This window comes from Varroa destructor, unplaced genomic scaffold (assembly GCF_002443255.2).
Source record: "Varroa destructor unplaced genomic scaffold, Vdes_3.0 BEIS01000004.1, whole genome shotgun sequence".
NCBI lineage: Eukaryota > Metazoa > Arthropoda > Arachnida > Mesostigmata > Varroidae > Varroa > Varroa destructor.
The window spans coordinates 17,279,780-17,300,014 of record NW_019211457.1 but is presented as its reverse complement, the minus strand read 5'-3'; the positions used below and the strand labels follow the sequence as shown (position 1 = coordinate 17,300,014).

Sequence of the window (20,235 nt, the reverse complement as noted above, 5' to 3'; positions counted from 1 at the left end):
ACGGGGTATTTACTAGTTTTTAGTGCCAGCATTTTCGGGGTGTTCAATAAAGAACCCACAACTTGGTTCAGTAGGAATATGTAATCATGGTAGCAATGCGCTAACGCACTTGGAGCATGATATTTGTTAATCCTAATAATGTCTTTAATTTAACTTTTCAACGCATATATAGTTGAGGAACTTGACGCTTTACGGAACATCTGCTAGTTTAATTCTAACAACAAAGTTTGTGTTGACTTCTGCGCTGGTTAGAGTCGATGGCTATTTACAGCACAGAGATAAACGAGGAGCTCATATAGAGAACTTAATGCGGGTTTCATTGGGTTTGAAGTTGCATGTTTTAGCTTTTAGAACCGGTACCGCTGTTAGATATTTCATTGTCATTCGGCTAGCCGTGCCACTATGTATTCCTAAAATTAATAAGTAAATACGTCACCCATAAGCTTATCATAAAGGCACTATATAGGTGATGCCTAACGACAACACCGGACGTAAAATTCGAAACGTTTAGTATTATATAATCGTCTGCCCTAACTAAAATTTCGCGCTAGGCCAAAATTCTGAATTCTGAACCTATTTTATAGGTTAGATAGGATGTACACTAAATATTAATAAGTTTTACGCGCTAAGGAAAAATAAATAGTTCCACCTGGCGCAAAACGCTGTTCTACTACGGCGTCCAACGATATTAAAGGAGAACTTTGCGATATATGAATATGCATAGTTACTTCGCTATGATAAGTTTATTTTCTTTGTTGTTTTCAATTATTGTTTCAATCAATTTTTGTTTCTTGAGAGCTAAGAGATTGCTAATATACTCGTATGTCCTATGGAGTGGCTAAAATCTGGAATTACCTTAAGCAAAAGTATAGACACCTTTCTTCTTCTGCTTCGTTCCGCTTACCTATCCAGCGTTGCCCCACTCTGTGTGTAAAATGCTATTTGTTATCACGACGAACCAAAATCCAGTTGGTTTGGAATTAACCAATCCATAACGTATGTAAATTAGGACCATGTCAGCGCGACGACGCCAGTTTACCCGAAAACGAAGAAGCTTGTTCGGCCTTCTAACGCCTTCTCCAGGGTAATGTTCCGTCAGAAAGAAGGTCTACCTGTCGTTCTAGCATTAGTCACAGCTAAGACCGGCTAGATTTCACTAGAATATATATTTAGAAGACTTTAGACATAGGTTGGAAAGGCAGTACATGAAATCTCCTGTTGTTTAGAGAATGTTTGACATGATCAGCCAGGACCAGCGTTAAGAAGTGTTTTGGAAAAAAGATTGGACTAAATCATAAGTAGTTCGCCTGTTTGCTTCACGCACTCGCTACGGCTTCTCTGACGATGATAGACGACGAAGGGTTGTACCGCGAAACGACGGGGACCAGATACAAGTAGTCTACGGCGATCTAAGCAGAAACAAGATGTGGATGTGAGGAAGTGAACAAGTCGAGTTTTAATAATCGAACACGTAATCAAAGTAGATAAATTGCCGATGACATCATTATTTATTTATCGGTGTTGCTTGAGGTTCGTAAGTGAAGGCATAGCGGGGTCAATGTAGACGAAGAAAAAAATTAGAGCTTTAAAAATGAAGTCCTGATGAGGATCTGAATGGAAAGCGATAGGAGGGTACAGCTGTTGCATGTGTTTACGCCATACGTTACGCAGCTTCCCCCGCCCATTAACCAACGTATTCAGGACACAGGCTCTACTGAAGATGACTGATTAAAGGAAAATTAGACGTAGACACACATGAGCATGATGTTATAATGGGTACGTCTTTCATTTTTTTTTTATAAGGCAACCAGTCAGCGGTAGGTCGATACTACTTGTGATCTTAATACGATACCGCTCATTTCTCACTCTCTATACACTTTTCACGTCCCCTCGCAATCTTCGCCACAATTATCTACAAAAATTTATTGTCCCAAGATTGCTTCCGCAGTAGAAACAGCTGCTAGTGTTCAGGTACCTTTTGCAACTTCTATTGCTCTAATTCCTGTTCTTCTACGGTCAGTGGTCATACACAGAAAACACCTTTGGGGAAATCTTTCTCACAAAAAAAGTATTTCTACAGTCAAAAGAGGCATCTCAAGCTGAGAGTCAGCCAATATATAAAAATAATGGTTAGCCGGCTGAAACAAGCTTCGTCAGTCTGGCTTATTCAAAGCGTTCTCTCGAGAACTGTGTGAACGTTGAAACGCACGGCGACGCCGAGCCAAAAGTAGTTTTTGCTTGGGGACTCTTTTTTGAAGACAAAAAGCACGTGCCTATAAATTGGAGAGCTTATGTAGTTTTCGTTGCGCTTCCATATGAACCATATTTATTGCTGTTTCTTTATATATATGAATAGGAAAATACAACTAAATCCGAACGAGTTTATGGATTATATATTTTAATCAATAGCGTATGCTTCTTTGGCCTACTGAACGAGTATTGGGAACCGTGTAGTGGAAGTGTTGCTATTAAGCGCTTTTAGCTTTTCTCGAAACTATCAAAAATTATTTTTGAGGTCTGTCGTTGAGGGTAGCGCCATTTCAGTATAGCTATATGATGCCTCCTGTAAAATGCAAATGTATGAAAAACGCTTGGAAGATTACCTTCGATCTACGCAGCGCTATGTGTGTAAGAAAATAAAAAAACTATTGGCAGAAAAAACCGTTGATACCAAACCAATTTTTAACACACTTCCACCAATGGTGCTAGATAGTAAATACATGTATTCTATACTAAACACGGCTCGTTTTTTTTTTTTTTTGGATTACCAGAAACTATTAATCTCTCGGATTTACGTATTCTCAATCCCAGACGGTGTTATAATCTTTTGGACATTTATAGCTCTTTTCGATAAATCGGTAAAGAGAGGTATCTTAAAATAGTCTATGATCTTACCATCACGTAATGGGCATGGACTAGCGAGATGGTCTTGGCTCTGTGAGAACCTCTCAACAATTCGTGCATCTGAGATAAAGATTAAACGACCAGTGTTCTGCGCGCGAGTTTCTGCTAATCATCTCTGTTGATATCTCCTGGTAGGTCATGTAGAGACGGCTGCAGGACATGCCTTTATAGTACCGAGTTCCTTCTCCAAGGGATGCGACGACGGACCCTTAGACGCACCTTATCGATGCACTGGTATTGAGCTTATTTCGGCAGGAATTCGAATCGATTATTACAAAATTGTTCCGATAGTTCAATATCATTGGCTCAAAGATATCGTCCATATTCGATCATGTATTCGTTTATCCGTGACGCATTTTTCATAAGAACATTCATTACGTTGATGGAAATATGTACGCATATACGTATTTCCTTTAAAGGATATGTCTCTAAGTTTAAAAAAAAAGCTATCCAACATCACAAGCACCGCTTTTCAGTTGCCCTTTTCACGAGACTGAAGACTGAGTTACTAACTCCGGTGGAGAAGTGTTCTCAGCAAAAATTAAGTAACTGTTAACATTTGATCAACTAGATTCCATCAAACGAAGTTCTATTATGTCATCGTTTTTATGCAAAAATTATTCTAGCGTTCTGGTTACAGAAGAACTAACTTTTGTCTCTAGCTGGTGGCATCAATGGTTAAACTGAACCTGATCGTTTTGATTGCAAAATATTCGGAACTCGTATCATCAGGTGACTCCTGCTATGATAAATACTAGGCTAAGTTACCATTTAGCGAGGTTTAATGTGATGCTCCGAAAGGATACATTCTCTGGTAGAAGCAAGTAAACGGTTTTTCGCGGATGTAGGTCAACAGTGCATGTCAGCCGCATCAATGTCTGCACGATGGAACCTAGCAAGAAAATTTATATTCAGTGATGCCGTTTTCAGCGGGGTTTCCCGCCCAGTTTACTCAAGCTGATAACTGTGTTCTTAGGCAGTATTTATTTTCGAGGGAATATAACTGTCAATAAAATTATATCTGTTAACTTAGTTAGGACGTATATTATTTCGATGTCTCGAATGAAAGCAAACAGGTAAACGTTTTTGATTTTCAATTTTCGCTTCCTCTTTACTCTTACACAAAGTATTTCGCACCTCGTTCGTTTCGGTAAACAGAACAAATCACGTTACGCTGGGATTCAGGTCGATTGATGTCAGCAAATGTCTGCGTGATCCGCAAATTAGAACTTAACATAGGGCTGAAATCACTGGCGTTGAAAAACGTAAAAGCGGGGAACGCGTCGTAGAAAATCAAAATGGCGATGCTCTAAACAGCTAGACAACTGTGTGGAGATTATTTCCACATAGCTCACCTAGAAGTTTACTTGGAGCTTTATTTTCGAAGCATCGTCTAATACGTTTAGAACTGGTCAAAATAATATTAAGAATATGATTCCGTTATTTTTGCTGTTAATAGGTGCAGATCAGACCAGCCGCTAGCGCAGTAATCTCGGTTCTACTGAAACGGGATTCTGAACCCCCTGAGTCTTATCTTAGTTTTAGAACATTCGCACCCATAGTTTTTGCCTACAATTTTCGCCTCAAAGGGGCTAAGCTCGCCGTGCAAGTAAACCCGCCAAAAAAGAATTTCCGGTATAGTGTAAGATATTGTATGTGCGTGCTGTATCATGCATTATGGTCAAGGGTGCCGAACGCTGTTGTCGAGACGTGAGACAGACGCATGTACGTGCTGTCAGACGAATCTGCTAAGCAACCGCAACTAATATATACTACAACGATTGTCCCGGTGCAAGACATACTTGCTAATAATAACCGGACACCTATAAAATCCGTAGTATTTGTCTCTATTTCGCATTTTTCTATGCGCTATGACCGAAGAAAAAGTTTTACTTCTTGATTACTAAACATAACTAGTATTTGATTTGCTCGCAGATGACACGGGTATCGTGCCCCCATTTAATTTTGATCAGCTTCATCGAGAGACTCTGGCTTCGTGTACAATACGAACAGGATTAATGCCACGAAAAAGTCTACCTACTTCCTAATGAATTGCAAAATAACAGCGAAGTGAAGTTGTTATTTAAATCAGTTCTCTTTAATTAGAGAGAATTATTCCCATCGATGAATTTCCGCTTAGGGACAGACACTAAGATCATTAAAGTGAACTTCGCTGTCTCCAGAAAGCTATGACCTAGATGTGCTTTTTTTCCCCATTTTCAACGATCGTGCTTTCGGTAGATGATAAATACAGGTAATGAGATGATGATAAGTGTAGGACTATTATGAACGCATTAAGCGGCTGTTATCAGCGAGATGGAACAGCTTAGGAATGAACGAGAATATGAAGTGGATATTGGCGTCGAGAGAATTTCAAGGGCCCTAGAAAAAAAACACGGTATCGTTTCAGATAACGGAAAACTTGTGGTAATTTTGTGGACTATGAAATCTATTATCTGATTAGCTGCTCTTGATAAAAATCATTTTCATAATCGCAAGAAAAAAGATCGTTTAGATAAGACAACCGCCCGTCTGTATCCCAGCTGATCATATGAATAGCGTTCTAAAATTAAATATGTGTAAACCTCTTTTATTATAGCAATTAAATAGGTCATGGATAACCGAGACCTGCTCCCTGTTCGTGTTTTACGATAGTCTCGTTTAGAGGGGTTAACATAAATCTAGCAAGCGAGGTACAACTAACCCGCCATTGATCGAAAATTTATTTCGCTTTCCATCATGACGTTCGCTCATGCGTCGCCGCGGATCGCGTCCTCCTGGAACAATTCCCCTTCATTGCATAGCTCAACCACCAACGCCCAGAGAAGTCTGAAGGAACTCTCAATTAATATCTCACTTCCTCCTCATTGGCTATTCGGGTGTCTCCTAGAGACTTTGTCATAGATAGCTCTCTACTACGTACTCTACTCAATCGGGTGACGAATGACACGTCGACGACGTTGCTCGCGGCCTGCCTGCCATGCGGTGTGACCGGCAGGCACACTTAAGGTTGAATAGCAAAAAAAATCTGTCCACTGCTTTCTGTTTGCTCAGAATATAGTAATGAGATAAAAAAACAAAAGTTGATATCGTCTTATACATATATGGCCGATATCAAAGTAAAGGGAACTTGGGAAGGAAGGCAGGTCGCTTCCTATCACATTCATGATGGAAAATACAATGTGTGCAACGGATCTCTAATACCTTCATTGCAACGAACAAACAGTTTTAGAAGAAAATTTTATATACGTAATCTCATACCGCATTGTTCACTTCCAATATGCGCAAACTAGGATTTTCTATGAAAGTCTCAAACCAAGTCTTCCCATCAGCGTTCTTGCTTTCTGCAAGCTATGACGATTGGCAAGACAAGCTAAGGCAACCCAAAGTTAATTATTTATATATGTATAAAAAATGCTTTTTTTCCTACTATGTATATGAAATATTAGACAGATATTTTCGTCCATAGATAGTCGAAGGCAGTCAGAGCGGGCACGCCTCTTTGAAAACGATAATCTGTTCTGTATTTCCGGTTGCTAGATAGAGCAGAAACCTAGTTAATTGATTACTATATTTAGATACGTAGCTCTCATTTTCCTCTATTATTTTTCGTAATTGCATCTAATCCGTGTGTATTGATTCTCTTGAATATACATTGGACAGTAAGATAGATAGCTAACGACAGGCACGCTAGACACGGTAAGTTCACTTGCCTCTCTAAAAATAACGTGCGTATTTGTGCTATGCAGCTGAACGTTTGTCGCTGATAAGTGGTCAGGGAAACCGACTGGCGCCATTTATTTTCTTAATGAAACTCTTACTTATGTAAGTACACTTCATATAACTCGTCTTCTTCCTAGACATTTTCCATTGTAGACATTGAACAATGAGAGATGGCGTTCTTTGTGACGCGTTTCCTATAGACCAATGATCGCAGCGGAAACGAATGTGCTTATGAGTGTTCTGGGACATACAACTGAGGCAGTCTACCATGAATGAGCACTTCAGGGAGCGTTACCTATCCCCGTGATAGCTTAGTGGGTAACGTATTCGCCTGCTAATCTTAGGGACACGTTGTCCTACAGCAGCTGTCTGATTAAATGCTTTACTAGAGTGATACCAGACGTAAAGGTCAAAATATAGGGAGAGCAGTACCTGTAGACACGGACTCGGCCGCCAACAACGTGGCTCACAATGTCGCCGTTTCGTACACAGCCGCAATCACTGTTATTAAGTCACGCTTTTTTTTTCTTGTCACGGAGCATATAGACGCGTACACTAGAATGTTCGTGCATGCAGTCAATGGTCTGCCACAGTTTTTTTTTTTATAGTAAGTGTTGTCAAATAACGGCGTGCCAAGTCTTCTTGCTGCGCACATTCTAATTGGCAGGTGTGAGCGGCCATACTTGTCTATATTTTTGTTATATTCACCCTAATTTTCCCCACGATATGTTTGTACCTGTAAGATAAATTTGCATATTTTAAAATGGGTCGCTGGTAACTGGAACGACTATGTTCCCAAGTAGAGTTAATCTTCGCCGCAAAACGCCGCAGTTGAACGGTACTACCTGTAAACCTGTATGTATTGTTGACCCATGGTATTCATCAAAATGGAAAACGTATTAGACATTTGTGGAGACTTTTAAGATGGCACATGTTGGGTATCCGCTTATTTTTCGAAATCTTTATGTCGTCCATTAAGGATTCTTAAGCCAATAACTTAATTTTAGCTTTCATCTTCTTTGCCGGCTTACGCTGGTGATATCGATAAGATTTCATCAAGCATCTAGAAATGCTGGTCAGATCTTATCGATACGTGTGTGTGATAAAGATGAGAGCGCCATGATTCGATGACCAGTTATTATTGGTCAAATAGATTATGGCCATTGCGGGACGTCATATGCTCGCTAATAGATTTCCTCCTTCATACTAGATGCTATCGATTGTAGAAGGCACAATCGTCGAAGGTCTTCGGCAATCAGCTGCTCAAAATGCATTAAAATGTTTGTGTTATAGTTTTTCAATAGTGCAATGACTCCAACGTAGAAATTGTATGGAGTATTTTACTGTGTTACAACTGGTGACGACAACATATTAACCTTGCGAATTTTCGTACAAAGTTAGCTTCAATTTTCTTCTAAATACTTATACAGGGTATTTGATCGATTTTGTAAAAATCAATTAAACTATATACGTGCGTGTATTAAGATGAAAAACTTCTTTCGAATGGCATATTTGTAAAAAAAATACATCTCTATGTGTTAAAAACGATCATGGTTAAGACAGTAATGATCTGTTCATTCCCGATTACGCTATTATTTTCTTGCCAATATCTTTTTAAAAAAAATCTGTTATTTTCTTTTTGCTGCTACTAGCCGTATATGCTGTCGTTAAATGGTGTTCTTATATCCGCGTTGGCTCGAGAAATTTTGCGCGGCACATGGCAAATTATCGTCGTTTGTCCTACAACTAACGTCTGTACTAAAGCCGCTGTTTCTTCAGACCTTATTTTTTGCATGGACGTAGATACGAAATCTATGCCAGTAGTGACTATATACGTAAGCTATAAAACTACACATGACTCGATAGTACAACGGGCTGTTGCGGAATACCGAGGTGCCTGATGTATGGATTTGTGAAAAGTAATTTTTTCTATCAAATAAAGTACTTTTTATAAAACACATACAAGTGATTTTGACCTGTTTTAGTTATTGCTTTATTTAGCGAAGACGCAGTCTATTTCTATTAAATCTCGAGCTTATTGTTTTCAACACTTAGTCGGCTGCATCCAGCTGACATGTGTAACGTCAGCCAAGTATTCCCTAAGTCTGAGTCCGACGCCGTCAAAGAAAGCATTTTTGCCGCGTCAATGGTCAGGTAAAGCGTACAGCTGGCGCCGCATATCATTCTACTAAACAAATGAAATAATAACATGCCATTTTACTTTCAAAAGGGTGCGCATCGTGGTCAGCAACTCTGGTGGAGGCCAAACTTTCTGTAACACTTCCTGCAAAGCGATACGCCCTCCACCACGGAAGGTTCGCCCCGGCGACACGGATTCAAGAAAGACAAATCAGCGTTCGCATCAAAGCAAGATACGATGTGTTTTGACGAAAATTCCATGAAGACTAGCCGGTCTTTGACGATCCATGAGACTCAGCGCTTCATCTAACCCCGTCTTTCTCTAAGTTAGCGGGAAATTGTCCCATTGAGCATATCAAGCGTACAACACAACCTCTTAGCGATTCTAAAATAATACTATCAACTAAATCGCCGTTGCGATCAAAATTTGATGGTCGAGCAAACGTCCCAACCTAAACGAAGGGCCGTCGGATCCTGTTGGCCAACAATATAAAAAACCTTGTGGCGGCAGCTTTATTTTTGACAACACCGACCATGGCCATAACGGTGGCCTCAAAGCAGATAATATTTCTATCTTCCAAAAGCTTAGCTCTACTTACGACGACGCCGAACGCGGTGTGGGCATAGACTGCGACTACGAATCCCACACTAAGCATTCCAGCCGTACATATTTTCATGGGTTTGCCCCTCAGATCATAGGTATCATAGGTACGTACGTTCAGACTGAAAACACGCAGATGGAACCGCTTTGATTAAATGATTAAGTGTATTTCATACCGCAGCATATATTGAGAAAATGATAGGCTTTCGGACCGCTTACGGGATATATAAATATAACAGTTGGTTGAACAGGTGGTACCGCTAGAAAAGAGAAAGAAGCCGGTTCCGTCTGTGGTCGCTCAAGTTATATTGCGGGATCAACTAGAAGGAAATAGAGGGAACAGAAAGGCAGAAAAAAAATTAATTGCGGTCGTTGATTGGTCTTGACAAAGTTACGAATATGGTTCCGTGTCAACTTGTCATCATTGAACAGTAAACAGTAATTTGCCCACCATCTGTAAGAGGACTGTTTATAACTACAATAGATTTTATTAGCAATCTATCGTAAACCGTACAATTGGAGAAAGTGTTCACGTTTTTCTTATGATATTATTGTTGTTGTTTTCTGTTGGTCGGGATTTGCTTTGCTGTAATAACAACACTTGACCGCGGGTAGGCAGTTCAGGCTGATCGAGTGAAGCGAGAAAATCCGACGAGACAGAATCGGGGACTGGGGAAATTCCGCGCAGCAGAATGGCCCTATCCGTAGCTGCTTTTCGTGCTGTTGTTGATTTGTCAATAGAAATTGCCGAGTGTGGACATTGTGCATCATACTGTGATGAATGCTGCACACAGCATAAACAACTATGTTTTCAAGATAGATCAATTACAACACTGACTCCTGCGGGTCTGCCAATAGCGCTCTACGGGATGACTAAGACAGCCTCGTCAAGCCGCATAGGTTTCGAAAATCAGCTGTTCCTCCAATGGAATGTCGACGTCGTGCATCCCATCACGTAAGCGTCATCAATGATGTCATCGTGTTGATCGATAGAACGCAAAGTCGTTGGTTACCCTCTTCGAAATAAGTACACTCAAAAACAAACACAATATAAGCTTCCAGAGTTTAAAGACAACGTCGTATTATTTATGATTGTATTCAACGGTCCCGCGCCTATACTAATTTCAAGTTCTAGCACAAATATTACTATCGTTATAAGGTTCGAAACGAAGGGCCATTACGTAACTAAAGAGTAAATGAACATTTTTAATGATTCGTTCTGCAAAGGCTAAGACGGCTTGCCGCCGAGAAAACATTCGTCGATCCATTATGATATAATTCGACTTTTGTCATTTTAGTACTTTTTATTATCTTTGCCTTGTGAGATAGTACGATGATAACACGCTCGGTTAATGATTTTAGGTGTGCGCGAAGTGGTCTAGACTCAAAACCTTTGCCCTGTGCCGGAAATCAGCCATCTGAGACAGCGCTTGACGGAAGTGCCAGATGTAATACTTTCAGTATGTATTAATTTTAACGGTCACTACTCAATGGACTACCTTGTAACATCGATCACGGTTCCAATATGAGTCCAAGCAAAGCTAGCCTACTTCAGACAGAGTTATAAAGTCTGGAAATTTAAATCATAGCAACAAATACAAATAGCATGACTTTGAAATACGCTAACAGTTTTTTTTTAACTTTTCTTTTTTCGCTATTTCCGTTGCGTGAACAAGTCCTCAAGTACATACAACGTCAAGGACCTTCTCCGACTAGAGAGTTTGGTGGTGGTGGGGGGGGGGGGGGGTTGAGTCTTCTTAAATTTACCTTACACTTCCCCAACAGATTTATGATATGGCATGGTAGCGATATTCCAAAATTGAGATTGGAACCAGCAAAGCCCGTACGCTCATGGTTACTATGGCAACGCGTTCAGAGTGCATGGACCACGCCACTCCCGAGATGAATAGTTCTACCGTTTAATCCGTCGCTGTGTGAGCGCGGAACTCGTTCTTCTAACGGACTAAACTCTACGAAAAAAAGAAAAAAGCTTTACCCTTATGGTTGGACGCTTTCTACACTTCCGTCTTCAATTAATAGGAGCATCTTGAATATCTACAAGGTATAAGTTAATTCAAACAAAAATTAGATCCTATTGATAAAGCATGATCGATAGAGTTGTATTACTGTCTCCCGTTCACAGTTACGTAACAGAAACAGTGTATTCTATAAACGAGCTACACGGTGCTGCCCGTTAAAAGCATCAATAGAATCAATTGAAAATCAACTTTAGTCGATCACGAGTGAAGCAGATTCCTCACAACGAGTTATATAGACGATACGATATTTAGATGTTGAGCTTAATCGCACGGGTTGGCGGCCACTACAAAATATGGGCATTTCCCATCAAATCAAAAGCTGCGAAGCTTAGAGAACGTGAATGGAGGAAAGTAACGACTATGATGAGTCTTACCGGATCGGAAATTACTAATAGGTATGTACATGCGTGCCTGAATCAGTGTACAAAATGACTCTTTCTTTTGGCCCAATCATCTGTTCAACCTTCTGCTTATATGAGAATCCGGCACTGTATACGGCACTGTTATAGGTCGATCAATCGTTGTTAAGGTTTAAGCACTTTTTGTGTAGACAATATCCGTAGCAATAATTAGTTGCTCTATCTTTAAAAATCTTTATCACATTAAAGTTTATCAACTTTTATTACCGAGTCATAAACCATACGATGGGCATGCAGTTACTTCGCATGAGTGAAAATGTACACATGCGCGAACCATGACAATGGCACCCGCATCCCTCAGTGCAATCAACAGGACGACAAACTCGATCCGTTTAAATTAAACTGCAGGACCAAATGAATTGAGTAACGAAGTTATAGGTCGTATTTTTTTTATAATATGAAGTTGCTCTCAATACTGTACAGCGACACAGATATAAAAGACCAGAATACATTCCAATCGGTTGTGGGAACGTGGCATTGTTTATTACTCTATATAGAAATTGCAGGATATTCCGCTTAACTTTAAACCATTATACGAGGTTATTTAACTAAGTATCATCACCACATTCGCCTTAAAAAGGAAAATATACGAACTTGGCATCCCTTCATCTACGATTGAATTGAGTTTTCCCAATAGTCAAGTTTCAACTGTATGCCTGCACATGGCTCTGAGAAAAATCAGTATCGCGAGATAGGATAGGTTCCTCCTGCGCGCTGTACCCAGTTAGCTGAATATGAACACTCGTGCTAAAGCTATGGGCAGTAGGAAAAGGTGCATAAAAGGCATGCTCGTATAAGTAATCTATGAAGGAAAGCGATGGGGCACATCTTTTTGCGAAATGAAACATGTATGAAGAGCAATAAAATTTTTAAAAAGCCAGATTTTAAGAGATAATTAATGGAATATTGCCAATCTCGTGTCACAATTTGATGGCTGGAACTTCGGTAAAAGGATTCTCTGGACAATGTCCAGAGATCAAAATGAATTCTCGTAGTTTCTTTTAGTTGGGCCGTTGAAGTTGCGGTAGCAATTTTGTTCTTTCACCTCCTCTGGATTCGCTGCCAATGGCTACAAACTCCGCACTTAGCTTCCCTAAGAAAGTCAGCGGACGGAATGAAGTGATTAAGTCTACGTTATGAAACAAAGCCTTTTACAGGTGATTGTCTAGAGGAAGTCGTTCACTGCACCAGCGGCTCAACTCGTGCCTAGGTTCCCTATTATATTCACTCGCTGTTATTTCAGTATTAAACATTCACAAACCTTAGATGAAATTGTGTGTAAAAATTTTATTAATAGCTAGGGAAAGGATCAGCGATCTGCGTAAAGGGCGGGTTGTAATCTATTCAATCTATCGTAGGGCTTAATAAAGGTATAAAAACAGAAAAAAAAAAACAAGAACGATACTGAAATTGAGCAAAACTTGATTTGGATCGCGTAAAATTTTTATTTCAGCCGATTCAGTGCAGAGAGGATCAGTTTCAGCTTATTTAGTCCTCTGTTTCATCGCTGCGTACAATTACATATAAACAACAGTTCGGTGTTTTTAATAGCAACTTCTGGTCGTACGAGTTGCGTTCTCGTTGTAAGTAACCGATCTATTCGTTTAACTAGACATCTTTGGCGACATTGGCCACTCCGAGAAATGCGTATCTAGATGTGCGTTATCAAAACGACAAATATATTTAAGAGTGTGTGCGCGTGTTTTCGTTCCTTTATTATCATCAATCAGATTGCACTCGCACTCAATCCTCTCCGCAATATCTTGTCTAGACATTGAACACTTTGCTGAGCCCTGTATGTGCCTTCTTTCCTCCCCTTTCGGCATGCGACTGCTGATGCAATAACGGTCGTAACAATTGCGTCGTAACGGTTAACACACGCGTATATACTCACTTCGCTTAGATCAGTGGCGTTATGATGAGGCCGAACGAGATAATAGAGCCATACGCGAGCTACGGCGAGAGGCCTAGGGGCAAGGGAATTATTTCACACTGAATTGAGTACCACTGACATTTTACAAAAGCCACGTGAATCACATTTGCCTCAAGTACCTAATTTTAGCATATGAAGTGTGTCTAAAAAAAATAGGCTTACAGCGGCCGAAAGAACAGGATATCGAATACCATCATAATGCAATGCCGGGAACCGATCCCGCTTGCTGGTAGCTGGACCTGGTATAGAGGCGTGTTTATTTACAAATCATTATTATCATATTAAATACTCCACTCTATCTCCGTTAACTTATTATGTATTTGACCTTTTCTGCACCGAGCTCTAAATCGAAACGAAGAAAAAATCATTTGTTTCGCGCTGAGTTACGCCACACCCACGTTCTCCCACTCACTGATCCTCTTAACCTTTGCCCCTCGAAGCAGTGCATAGTTCCTCTTTTTGACCTTCCTATATTTTGTAGGAATAACCATTTACTGTAACCATTTACTCAGAGTATTTTGGCTATAGGTGTTTCGAAGAGTGACGTTTTTTCTCACGAAACAGGTACCCATAGTTAAGTGTCACGTCTTCCCTACAGCACTTACTTACAGGTACATAATATACTGTACATACACTTGTAATCTCAGTCCCCTTTGGCTCGGGACGACGTATATTCAGTAGTTCTTTTCGTATCACCTTTTTTGCTGCGTGTATGGACACGCCCTATTTAAGGTACTATCGAGATTCGTGTAAACTCGAAAGAATCTCGAAGTAAGTTCTAAGAGGTAAGTTCCTGGAAATAAGAGCGGAAAATTACTGTTTAGGCACAGTGTGTTTGCGCTATCCCTCTGAGAAGGGGGATAGGGAGAACAAGGTAATTAAAACTACGTGAAGCTGGATAAGGGAACCAGCCCCATATTCCGGTGCGTACGATGCAGCGTTTATATCTCGCACCGCATCATACATCACTTCATAACTTTGTATTCTTACCTGTTCTCTTATATAGTACCTTTCTGCACATAGATACACAGAAATAATACAGTTATAAAGCGCACACAATTGTTAGCGGGACTTGAACTACTTGATCAACTTCAATTAGAGGCTTAGCTATCCAAGTCATTGGTTCGGTAGAGAAAAAAGACAGCGCACCCAGCCAGACGACGTGGCTTTGTCATTAAAAGCAGACTGCTAGCGTCGGTGACTCGAGGGAACTTCCGGGCTAGTCGGTTTCTTTTGCTCGCTCTTTTATTACGTTTTTGTGGAAAATATTCAATCCGAAGTTATTCCTGCCACTGCGACAACACTATCATTTATCCCTATTGCACTATTTTTGTGAACTAACCGATCTACCATTAGTCACCGTTCCCCGTTGTAACTCGAAACGGAGCAGTTGTCAAAGATATTATAGGAAAGTCGAAAGTGATAACAGGCGTTCGTATCAATGTAAGCGAATTCTGCCCTTTTCTCACGGCGAGATGGTAAACGGAACGAGTGGGGAATAGAAGCGGTCCCCACGTAACGATCAACGGCTGCGGACATGAGATAATTAAATATCTTTCGCGTTTCAAAAGTGGGTCAGTGATGAACGAAAGCGTATCCTAAAGTCCCCGAGGTTGCCAGAGTTGCTGTCACTGCTGCGACTTCGAACAAAACCGGCGAGAAATTCAAGAAGTGTGCGCCAAAACATAACTTGTATGGATGGAGAAACGGTTGGTGGTCGTTTGGACCGTAAGATATGATTCTTTAATAGCACTTTTTTTTAAGTATCAAACTGTATTGTAGGCACTCACTATACAGACGGTGTATCGAAAGGCCAGAAAGGAAGCGAGTCAGCTGGGTCCGGAAGCAACACGAAGCGTGTGTACACACGGTTTCATATGAAATCTTATTCTGGTGAAATAGATTTTTTTCAAAACGACATCTTTGGGCAGATCGATCACCGCCGACGGATACATAGCGCTCTAAATTATTTCTACCAATTTAAAACATGTAGCTACTTTTTGGTCGTGGTTCATTCTTTAGCCAGCAATAGATTCATCCCAGCCTCAACCGGTGGTCTACCACCACAGTCGTTTGCAATTGGCGTACACTGGAGCTTTGCTAAGGCTTGACACCGAGATTGCTCGACCAGGCATACGAAATAGCGAGCTGGCACAAATAGCGTAGAAATTTATGTAAATAACACCTGTGTCGTTATTATATTATCGTAGAAGCAAACAATAAGTACGATAGGAGTTCGTGTTTAAAATTTCGGAAGTGGCTCATCGTTCCCGCCGCCCTTTTCTATCATACAGGTATAATAATAATAGTAGTAATTAAATATGTTATTACTCAGTCTTATATTTATGTCCAAGGGATTTATGATAAGTAAGCTGACGTCAGCAACTAAAAAAATCAATACACATACATGGCATAAGGACGAATTCGACGCATCGTTTGTCCTGGTAGGAAGCTATCCGAGCGTTTGTTACCTCTGAGGCCGGCAAAAGATACTAAGAAGGTATTAGTTTTCGCTGATGCGTAATGACTTCAGAGTGCCAATGCAGCAAGTCATCGCCAGTGCAACAAGCGTCCACTATGTTTTGCTCTGTCTGGTAAGAATGATGGGACAGAATTTTGTACGAGCTTCACCATGTCTTCTCGAGGCAAGGTGTCTTCATGGGTACAATAGAAGTGAGTTGATACGATATTGACACTCGTTCAGAACACAACTGAGATAACACCGTGACAATATGCTATACATTAACAATACGTACCAGAAGACGTTTAGCTACACCGGACGTCAAGTACGTTTTTGGAGGCGTATCACAGTACTATGTCGGCATTAGCGAAAATTCAACGAGAAGACTCTTTATTCGGTGTCTCTGCCTATATATGCTTAACATGTGTGCACTGTTTAACACAATGTGATATAACTGCAGATGTGCAACAATACACAAATTGTTAATACACGCTGCCATTAATGTTATTACGAAGTCCTGAAGAGTAACGCCTTTGGCATTTCGTGATTCACTATACTTCAACTTTACATTATATTTGCTACTTGCGATGAAAAAATATATTTTTAAACACTTGAAGCTTTTAAAACGTATCCACGTAACATGATTTTATGCTTGTTAAAATACAACGAGCGGATACAGCTTTCTTTAATTAAAAAAAAAAAGAAAAAATTTAAAAGTGTTTCCATGTAGCAACCAAGAGCAATGAATTAGATTGCAGCCGTTATCGAAACATTCAGATAAAATGTCCTCCATTAGGCGCCAATTCAACATTTAATCCTAACTGAATATGATCCATACTTGGAATTGTTTGGCTTTTCAATAACAACTTCCCAACCGTGAAAGAAAGCGCAGCATTTGATTAAAACACAGACGACCCTTGTCTATGGGGGAAGGCTGTTCCAACACTATGGTGAAATTCAATCTGTCACAGATGTATCCTGTTAGACATAGAAAGATATGTAACCTTTACTGGTTAGACATTTCTCAAACAGTACCGTTTACAAACAATTAACTAGCGTTTGAAATACAAAAACATGTTCTGTGATATCATATCTTTTAACGACGACCCGCCAGCCATCGATTGCTCAGTGATGGCTCTTTAATAAGATCTTTATAGGTACACCTAGCGAATGTACTATTCGCTGCATAGGCCTTAAAAACTTGAACCTGTCTTATATTCATACACGCATCTAGTCCATGATAGGAAAGAGCTACATGGCGTTCAATCGATTTTTCTATTGTAATCGTGATTATTTTTTTGATTTAAAATATACAGTCTTGCTAGTGAGGTCATTTAATTAAATTGAACGAATGAGCTCGAATAAAGCATATACTGCGCCATAGTTTCCTGCGCCCGAAGATAGCACGCTTTGCGCACTCATCGACTTTTCAGGGAAATAAGTCCGAATGCCCCGAACAATGCACAATTGCATTCGCCTATACCCCTTTTATATCGCCCAACTGACCCATTTGCACTTTTTTTTGTTAGATCTAAGTTTGACGTCCTCAGTATCGCCTAACGAAGACCATAACATTTACTAACGTACGTCGACCTCTTAAAGGGCGTTGAATGGCGTCTGAGAATTGCAGTTAGCCGGTCGGACGCATTGCTCTCGGACATTGTTTAACAAATAGTAGCTGGTAGTCACAGTTTGTTAGATTTCTATAGATAACACAAGTGGACCTTCACTTGTATGCACTTGCATGAGCAGAAATCCGTTCAATGAGACCCGGGTAGAATATAACTCGACAATGCTGTGACCGCCGTATTAGATCTGTACCATTGTTTAAATTATAATAATTAAAATATGCGCATTAAAAAATTCAGTGCTAAGGTTTCAAGACAAATTTTCGTTTGGCATCATCGACAATTCTCGAGAACTCTGGTGTTAACTGCAGATTCCACATCTCTCAAACCTGTCAGTACCTACGTGCTACACGGCGCTAGAGTGCGCTGGACTAACTCGTCCTTCTCTCTTTTCTTTTAACAAAACAAGCATTCACGTAACAGGAACTATGTAGATGGAAATTGAAAGTTCAGCCTTGCCATCTGAGGCCATATCTCGGATGGTACGGGAAATTTACAGCCGATAGGCCTTCAAGGTGGCCCGTGATAAGAATACAATTACAGGATACCTCACTTGTCTGATAAGCTTGGGGATACGTTGCGGCCCAGGTTTGAATCTGGGTTCACACACACTTCCTTTTGTGGCGGGAACTGACCGACTGAGGGGATGCCAAGTCGCAAGGCCGGATGTAAAAGTCGAAACATAAAGAAATTTTCAAGCTACATTGAACGTTCAAGACTTTAGAAAGGCAGTAATTGGGTATCTTGTCTGCAGATTTATCTTAAATTGTAAACAGAATCTTCCAATGAAATGAAGAACTTTTGCTCTTCTCCTTAGTTGTTCGTGGAAAAATATTGTTCTGAGTAAGGACGATAAGCGGAAACTTACTTCTCAATATCAAGTAACTGGATTAAAAAAAAAATATGAAAACAGTAGAAAACCTATTTCTTTTTCTGTAATGCCATATAGATACTTAGAAATTGTATATTACACAAAATCTTGTTATCTGCTTATGGCCAGAGAATAATTTTGTGACCACCTATAGTAGTAATTGGAAAGTGTGAATAAGTTTAACTTGGCTAGGTACAGAAGAAGACACTATTGTCATTTCGAATTCAGAAGTCAATCAAACGTGCCATGTGATTATGTACCGCAATGTTCAGGCACGTATTTGTACGCAGCTAGCGTGCAAATTTCCCGCTGGCGTTCTCTCTATCAGAACAATCCTGTGATGGCGCTCCCAATGATCGTTGTGGTAGTGGCCTTGCTGTTGCTCATAATAATGATGCGTTCATCATAATATTTATTTACCCCAGTGAATTAGATCTGTTGCAAAAGTTCCTTGTAGCATCTTGTCGAGTACGTTTGTCGTCGTTTCAGTTACCTTCAAATAGCGACAGGAACATCAGGGGAAATCCAGTAAAACCCTCGCTAACGAGCCAGCTCATAGCCCGTTTGAAGAATTTTTTTTTGTTCGTAATGTGAAACGAAGACGGCGATAAGCAAGCAGCGTTTCTTGAATCTTAACGCTTAACGCCTTGCGACCCCCGATATATAAAATGTGTTCGAACAGGGCTCGAAAGTAAGGAGCGCTTAAGGGGTAGTAAGCGTCTACCCCATCAAAAACTGGGAGACTTTCGACTCTGCCCTTGTGCATAAGAGGAAGCACGTATAGCTCCGTTGTCTATAGATCGCTTTAAAACACATGAACCAGTATACGGTAAACAATAGGTGACACAGACAAAACGAGATGATAAGACGTAACCTAAGATGTGGGGCAATTTGTGGCAAACCATGAGTGCTATGTTCATCTTTGTTGAATGCACATTTCCAATACCCGTATTTGACTTTTGATAAAGTATTTTTGCCTTTAACTGCTCAAAAATAGTTTTTAACGTAATAATAATAAATTAATTAATTTACAATGGCCAAACATTTCTATTCAATAGAATGCTATGAACTAGGTGCCCATGATTGAATGATATAAACCGTTTGTGGGTAGATAGATAATTAATCGCTTTAAGCCGAAACTGAATCAAATATCTAAAAGTAAGGTTACTGAATTATTTTGTTACTGAATTATTATCCTATGTTTTCTGGTAACATTATCACTGTAGACCAACCGCTGTAATGGCCTCTGAGCGAAAAATTATAATAGGCGATTTTGATACGTTTTTACGGAAATCGAATTAACAAAGAGAGTTGATAATCGGATGATTCAAGTTATACGGCGGAGACACTAAATTTTTTTTTCCAGGTTTTCCTAAATTTTTGCCGGGTAGCATAAAGTTTTACTAGAAAATGGTAGAAGACGATACCTTTTCCGGCCGATTTTTCAATCGTTTGTTATTATTTATTGTTAACAGTAGAAATACAATTCAAGCGGTGGCAACCTGTAGCGTACGATT

At 40.0% G+C, this 20,235-nt stretch overlaps 2 protein-coding genes across 2 annotated transcripts in view; one reads left to right on the top strand and one right to left on the bottom strand.

The window, feature by feature from the left end:
- Nucleotides 1-20,235, bottom strand: part of FMRFa (FMRFamide related propeptide) — a 109,510-nt gene that overhangs the window by 40,664 nt on the left and 48,611 nt on the right. The gene's annotated exons all lie outside the window — the stretch shown is intronic.
- LOC111249732 (uncharacterized) lies at nucleotides 9,342-11,290 on the top strand. The gene is made up of 5 exons (XM_086986638.1): nucleotides 9,342-9,474; nucleotides 9,983-10,322; nucleotides 10,730-10,827; nucleotides 11,044-11,097; nucleotides 11,244-11,290. Exons 2-5 carry the CDS (start codon nucleotides 10,060-10,062, stop codon nucleotides 11,288-11,290), a joined length of 462 nt encoding a protein of 153 aa, XP_086842764.1. The 5' UTR covers nucleotides 9,342-9,474; nucleotides 9,983-10,059.

Bases quoted from the DNA above. Each gene is read 5' to 3' on its own strand.
- LOC111249732 (XM_086986638.1), top strand. From the start codon at position 10,060: ATGGCCCTATCCGTAGCTGCTTTTCGTGCTGTTGTTGATTTGTCAATA. The intron at 10,323-10,729 runs GTAAGCGTCATC...TAATGATTTTAG, and splicing joins GACGTCGTGCATCCCATCAC to GTGTGCGCGAAGTGGTCTAG. The intron at 11,098-11,243 runs GTGGGGGGGGGG...CAACGCGTTCAG, and splicing joins GACTAGAGAGTTTGGTGGTG to AGTGCATGGACCACGCCACT.